Below are 7,286 nucleotides of genomic sequence, written 5' to 3' on the forward strand. Positions count from 1 at the left end.
TTAGATTTCGACTATCCAGTTTGAATGGATGGCCCAATCTGATTTTAAAAAATAAATAATTAAAATTAAAAAAAAAAAGATAAAAAAACTATTGTCTGAATTGATGGATCGATGGTTCAACCAATCGGGTCAATGAGCCACTGACCAAATCAACGATTTTTTGCCCAAAAACGATTTTAGGGTGAAACAGAACCAGTTGCCTGACCGATTCCCAAATCAACCGGTCCGGTTTTCAAAACCATGATTTCAAGATGGAAATTATGGGAGAAACAACTTTTTTCAGCCAATGTACACAACACCATAAATGTTTCTACAAGGAATCTCAATCAACATAATATTGGCAAGATATAGGCAAGCACTTTCTTACATCAAGAGAAGTATATTTACCACCATGGTCTTCTAGAAAGCAGAGAATGGACGAAAAAGTATCCTCGCATAAATTCAGAAGCCAGCCTACTTGATCTTGATCCTCAGTAATCACCCAACCCCAAATCCAGGAAGTTGCTGATCCACAGCAAGTCAGTTAAATTATATATAATTTCAATATGTTGCACTCTACAGTTTTCTGGTTTCCTTTCCATGATGAACAAGGATGAGTATCAGACTTCACCATGGCAGACTCTATGTACAAAGGGTGGTCGGATTTTTCTCAACTCTAAGCATCATGACTTCTGTACAGATCAAATCATATGATCATATACGAAAAAAAGGGTGTCAGGCATCAAAAGAGGCAAGGTATTCATATAAAGATAGAAACGTTTCAGGTTCTCCTCTGCAAGAGTTGCAGTGTCAATGACATCACTGCTACTGGTCAGCACCCACAAATCATTTGAATTTACTCTCTTTAAGCTACCACGGCAAAAGGGGCAGGATTGAGATCGCATGTTCCTGTTATTGATTTGAACAAAATAAGAACAGAAAATCTTTTTAGTGCAGGTTTGGTTATGGGAACTCTGTTTGATTGGACAATAAATTCGGGCTCTGCGGTTACCAGTCATGGAAGCAGCCGATACACATGGAGTGGCCGCAGTTGGGCAGCACCATCCTGGTGCAAGGTTCCATACAAATCTCACATTCATCTTCTCTTTCTGCATCCTCAACAGAAATCTTCCTCGTCCCTTCCACCCTCTTCCTGCTCAAAACCTCCGGGAATTGACTCCTCCCATTCTTATTTTCCAATTCAGATAACTCACCTACTAGTTGCCGAAGAGAAGGATAAATAACAGCTGCAAACATTTTCAAAAACGAGTTATGGGTATAGAAGATAAAAAGTAGAAACCAGGAAATTTGACATATGGGGAAGCAGCAAAAAATCTTTTTTTTTTCATTTTCTTTTTTATTTTGGAGGGTCACAAGTCTGTACAAACCATAGAATTCCCTGAGATTAGCTTTCCTTTCATGTGAAGATGTGGTTTTCATCCCATCTACATATGCCTGCACAATCCTAAAAATGCTTAATTTGGTTGTTCAGCAACAAATAAAAAGAAACTAAACAATAGTTGAACCTATGATATAAACTTCATGATTTCATATTTCCAGAGGACAAGACTGCAGTTAACTCAGCTTAATTTGGCTGTTCAATAATTTTGTGTTTGGATTGGGTGGGCTAATTTGGGTGAGGGCATAATCCTGTTTCATTTTCAGATTCCCTGAATCTAAACACAGCCTGAAAGAACAGATGATAAATATTAACCAAATCCAAAACATTAACCCTATGACTTCTCCAATATTTCATGAGACGAGAACCAAAAGGTTGTCTTTTGCTTAGCCTTGCATCAACTTTTGTAGCAGCAGAAATGCACAAAGGTGTTTCCTGGAAACAGGTCAGCCCCTACTTGTCTCAGAATGCATTTCCAATTGTTTAATATTGGGCCTGTTCCCACAAAACCATTGACGATTCTAGAGAAAAGAAGAAAAAAAAATCCTCTTTTAATAAGCCAGGCCAAACACAGCCTAACCTAACAGGAAGAAAACCCAACTGACCTTGTATATAATTATGTGGAGAAGACCTAAATAACTCGGCAGAGTATCTGTACAACTAAAATCCATCCATTCAATTAGAAGAAGAAAGAAAGGCGCGAAGGGACTGTAAGACAGTCTCATTTGAAAATATCCTCCACCGTAGTCTCTTGGAAGAGCAGCGGCCCTGCAAATGCAACAATCCAAAAGCCAAATTCAAATTTCAGTCGATCCCATCTCCGACCCCAAACAATTGGTATTAAGCTGAGATGATTTAAAGAATTAACTCCATCTAGATGGATGCCAAACGAAATAACAATACTAAAAAGATACTAAACGAACAGAGCAACTAAAAATTCTGCAAGAGCGGCAAAACCAGAAGTCGCTCTGTTCCTTCACGATAGAGATAGTAGAATGCAAATGGGTTTTTTTCTTTCCCGAGTTTTGGAGCCAGGAGTCCATGGAAAAAGAAGGAAAGGATTGCAATTGAGCTATAATACAATCTAATTTTACGACGTTTCCTACTATGAGGTCTTGGGATTCCCAATGTAACGGGTTTTTATTTCAATCTCTCGAGTTTTTAGAACAGGAATTTCAACTAAGGATGCCCATGGGTGAACATGGTACGTAATTTGAAATCTGCCAATGGGTGAATAGGAATTTCATCTTGGTATTACGCCCAAATGAACCAAATTAGAACGAAATTCAACCAAACCACACAACAAATTAGCTGCTTACTTCTTTCGCATTCTAATTGAGAGGGGGGACAAATGGGGTCTACACTATTTTTCAGTTTCTGGACAAGAAGGAGAACTGCACAGAGAAGTATAAAACAACAAATAAAGAAAGTGATGAGAACGTACAGTCTATTGGCATGTTGTATATCAGCTTCAAGAGCCTTGACAGATTCTTTGTAAGAAGATTTGTCGAGTTGCCTCTGCCACATCTCCTTTCCTTTTGGGAAGAAAGAGAGAAAAGGAAAGACTAAAGGCGAACGAACAAAAGAAGGCTTTTGGGTGTTCTGTTGGAATGAGAATTTTGGACGGGAAGGCCAGAGAGATACTTCTAAAAAGGCTGACAAGAGAGAGAGAGAGAGAGAGAGAGAGAGAGAGAGAGAGAGACGTTTGCTTAGGATTGAGACCTTTCCCCAGTCCAAGCAAGGAAAAGGATTCCTTCCATTCCTTCTCACACATATATTTCCTTCCTTCCATGTCTAGTTGTCCTTATTATTCTCTACCTGGTATTCTCTATTCTCTACTGGTATCTTTCCCTCATTAGAGATAAACATATTAAATTCCATTGATCTCTGTAACCACCTTAAATATATATAGCCGCCGGTTCCCGATAAAGGGAAAGTGGCCAGTGAGACACCACCTGTTCCAGAGGAACCGGCGGCGCCCATCCAACCCGTTCATCAGATATAAGCAAGGCACCATTAATTCATCAGTCCTCGTGCATTTCTCCTCTTTTTTAAATATACCAAACCACCAAAATTATCAGTCATCGTGTATTTTCTCTCCTGGTCTACATCACCATCTTACTTATCAAAAAAATAAAAAATAAAAACGTCTACATCGCTATCTTATATTTTTCTTCCTAAATGCTACCAAACCACTAAAAGCTGTATATATGATAATTTTTCGTCTCAAAATGTTCTAAAAGGAAAAGGTCAGAACTCAAAAGGGAGCTGAGCACATGGAAGGGGCCCTGGCTTGACTCTTGAACAGCGGATGAAGAGGGGAAATATGGCTTGAATTTTTTTTTTTTTTTTTTGGTGCCAGGTAGTGGGGTGCCCCATCATGCGAATGCGGGATTTGATCCCACAAGGTCTCCGCTACGACCACCCGGCGACCTTACCAACTGAGCCACTTACCCAAGACAATGCCGTTTAAAAGATTGCCTAATTCAAAATCAGCATTATTAGATTTATATTGCCAGGTGGCTAAAAAATGAAGAAGATGAAAAGATTTATAAGTATATTGCTACATTAGCATAAATCGAGAGTATCCGTCTAGTAACCGATACTAAAATGGAATAGATGATTGAATTGGTATATCACCTACTTGACGATTGTCCTAAACAGGTTAACAAGAAGGTATTGCTCTTAATTTTCCTAGTTATTATTATAAAAAAAAAAAAAAAAAAGTCCAAGAAAGGAAGATGAATAGACGAGTTTGAGGGCCCACTGACCCCGGCCATGGCGCTAGTTGCTGTAGTAATACGCTTTAACATTAATAGACTCTTCAAAAGTTATATCATAAGACTGTAAGCAAACGTATCCTGGAATTCCCATTTGACCCTCATTCATATCACTGAAGTTTTCTAACGCGGAGATCAGAGACTGGTCAATGGTCAGCAGATAGAATTGACTATCAGAGCCATGGTCCGTTCATCTTCTTCATCTTCACTAATTTATTTTGCCTCAAGTGGCAGCCCATGCCCATTTCAACCCCCAACCTTGGGTCGCAACAGGAATTGATTCCAAAGTCTCCGCTACAACTAGCCACACAACTTATCAATTGACCCATCATCAGTTGGTTGAATCATGGTTAAAACTTCAAAGTATGATATGTAAAAATTGATGTTTCAGGCACTTTATCCCTGGTTCATATTTGTTGATAGGGGTGTAAATTGATCGAATTTGAATTGAATCAGGCAATATACAAATTGGAATCTAATTAAAAAATTCGATTTGATATTTGAAGTATATTGAAAATTAATATTCAAATATTCAATTCGATTCAAATGCGACCAATTAATTATTTTGGTAATTAATAAATATTTTATTTATATAATTTAATTATTATATATAAAGTATATATAATATTTAAATATTTTGTATATTATATATAGGAATTAAATAATCGATCGAATTCAATGAATCAGGTCATATATGAATTTGAATCCGATTAGCTATTCGATATGAATAAGATATATGAAATCAATTGATTAAATATTAGAATTATCTGAATTGATTATGTCAAATCTCAAATTTGAAATCATATTTTCGAATACCATTGACACCCCTATTTGTTGATGTTTGTTTTGAATACTCCACTCGAGGTAGAGTTTTACATCAATAATCAATGTAAAGACAACATCGATAAAATTGATGTAAATACTTGCATTGACAATCATGCCTTTTCTCTCTACAATAGTTCATCCATTTTTATTTCTTAATTTTTTCAGACTGATGTTCTAGGAGTTAAGAGGGATTTTTATGTTTAAACATTGTCTGCTCCCTTCGGTCGTTTGAGTCTATGTTGGCCGATGGCCATGGGGGAGGTTTCTAGTTGATTTGGTTTTCAGCTGTGTTTGATCTGGTTCTTTGTTTTCTCTTTGAGTCTTGGATGTTGTAACTGTTCTTTGTTGTGGTTTGAATGAAGTTTCCTTTCTACCCTTAAAAAAGTTCAAACATAGACACACCCTCAATGATCTTCTGCCAACAAAAACACGTTCCAACCCCCTAGGTTTTTTCTCAGGAGATCTGAACTCCCCAACCCCAACCCCACCCCCACCCCCACCCTAACTCCTTGGCTGTAAGCAGCATTTCAATGGGATATGTATCATATGATATGCACCAATATGTTAATTAGAGCTTAATTAGATTCATCAACATCTAAGCTCTGCTACAACTAGGTAAAATCCTAATCCATTTATTCAAAGTATCATATCTATTATCATTAAATTATGAGCACTTAAATTATTTCTTATATCTCCAATTCGTGCCCTTTCAAATAATGCATAGGAATCTCAAGCAATTTAGTTTTGAGCAATGTTTTCAATCTGCAAAGTGGTTGACTTGCACACGGCCAGGTTTTGAGTCCATTTGTTCCTGAACCATTTATTTGTTAAAAGAATAAAAATAAAAATTGTTGATTCGATCCATGATTTGATGATCTGGTCAGTTGAACAATTTAACCCAATCAGAGGTTATGGGTCATACATTAATTATCGTTTTTCTCTTGTATTTATATTTTATAAAAATAAATAACTCTCATTTATGATATTTATTTTTATTTAATATAAGAATATATAATATCATAAGCATGTCTTATATATTTTTCTATTTTTCTACAAAACATCCTGCCACGCAGGGGGAAAAGCAATTCCCTTTCCTGGTCGCCTTGGTTTCTTTTCTTGGGAAAAACTATCTCCTGTTTTTGGGGCACTCCCTTTTAAATTCTTCACAATAAGTTTTACTTTCTCTTTAGGTTTACTACTCTTGGTCAAAACTTTTGTGTTATGAAAGTAAGTTTCCAAATCCAATTTCCTCCCTCTGAAAAAGTGATAACCGGTGGGATTGTTTCATATGCTAACTATGTTTTTTCATTATTCTACCATAAGGCTATGTTTGGTTTGATGGAAAATGTAGGGAAAGAAAGGGAAAAATAAGGAAACCTATATAAGATTTGTAAAGATTTTCCTACATTTCTCTTCCTTTTCCTACTTTTTCCTTCAAACCAAACATATAGTGGCGGGCAACAAGTTATAAAGCCATCAGTAGTTGAGATGGTCATTCGGTCTCTCCATAGAATTGCAAACTTTTAATGGCCGTTGTGTCTTATTTGCACCTTGATCTATCCTCTTGCACGTCATTCTACCTTAGTCGGTTCCCCCATGTACTTCCAATCAATGTTTTTAAAACTGAATCGGAAAAACTGGAAATCGGTCATATGATTGGTTCTGTTTTACTCTAAAATCATTGATTTGATTAGTGAATAGTTGCCCGGGTGGTCGAATCATCGAAAAATTTAACCTATAAATGGTTTTTGACCATTTTTTGTTTTTTTTCCAGAACAAGCCCTCCATTCAAACCAAACAATCGAACCATTCAACTCAGGAACCAAACCCAGAATGGTTTGTATACGGTCCGGTTTTAAAAACCTTGCTTCCAATAATTCTTTACACCAGCTTGGTATAACTATCCGGCTCATCTAATTTATAAGTAGGATGAGGAAGCACGTGTATTAGGGTGATTTTATTGTTTTTATTTAAGGCCCATTACTCAGTTTGGGTGATTATTTACTCTTGAAAAATACCTTTGGACTTATTGATTTAAGTCATTTTTAAAATTGAAATACCTTCAGCATTCCACTTCTATGGTTCAAAAAAGCTTAAAACAAATCAGGAACTTCATTCTCCATCCTTTAATATTCAAAGAATTGCTAACTTGTAACCTCAGCTCCATGAGTTGAGTGGCCAAGGTTTTCCGAGTTTTAAGCTTGTCCAAGACTCCAACCATATTGTCTTGCCTGTTTTTGCAACTTACAACAATGACTCTCTCAAACCCAATATATAGTGGTTCAGTTGGTAGGATTTCTGAT

General features: G+C 36.6%; 1 protein-coding gene across 5 annotated transcripts; it reads right to left on the reverse strand.

Annotated features, from left to right (window-relative positions):
- Nucleotides 1-258: 258 nt before the first annotated feature.
- On the reverse strand, nucleotides 259-3,130 carry LOC148853648 (E3 ubiquitin-protein ligase AIRP2-like). Of its 5 annotated transcripts, none has more exons than XM_088982828.1 (5): nucleotides 2,823-3,130; nucleotides 1,984-2,146; nucleotides 1,368-1,434; nucleotides 992-1,226; nucleotides 259-888 (listed from the first exon to the last, which is right to left on the reverse strand). In XM_088982828.1, the coding sequence occupies exons 1-5, from the start codon at nucleotides 2,903-2,905 to the stop codon at nucleotides 681-683; spliced, it is 756 nt and encodes a 251-aa protein (XP_088838954.1). In that variant the 5' UTR covers nucleotides 2,906-3,130; the 3' UTR covers nucleotides 259-680. The 5 variants fall into 5 exon arrangements, with proteins under 5 accessions (XP_088838954.1, XP_088838950.1, XP_088838951.1 ...); XM_088982824.1 differs by lacking the exon at nucleotides 2,823-3,130 and adding an exon at nucleotides 2,336-2,547; XM_088982825.1 differs by lacking the exon at nucleotides 2,823-3,130 and adding an exon at nucleotides 2,247-2,533.
- Nucleotides 3,131-7,286: the final 4,156 nt, after the last annotated feature.

Source organism: Nelumbo lutea, chromosome 4 (assembly GCF_056320005.1).
Source record: "Nelumbo lutea isolate HS-2025 chromosome 4, American lotus-T2T, whole genome shotgun sequence".
In the NCBI taxonomy this organism is placed as follows: domain Eukaryota; kingdom Viridiplantae; phylum Streptophyta; class Magnoliopsida; order Proteales; family Nelumbonaceae; genus Nelumbo; species Nelumbo lutea.

Coding starts and splice junctions, on each gene's coding strand:
- LOC148853648 (XM_088982824.1), bottom strand. CDS start 2,421: ATGGACTCCTGGCTCCAAAACTCGGGAAAGAAAAAAACCCATTTGCAT. Junction 1,435..1,983: donor TCCACATAATTATATACAAG/GTCAGTTGGGTT, acceptor AGGATTGTGCAG/GCATATGTAGATGGGATGAA. Junction 1,227..1,367: donor TAATCTCAGGGAATTCTATG/GTTTGTACAGAC, acceptor AAATGTTTGCAG/CTGTTATTTATCCTTCTCTT.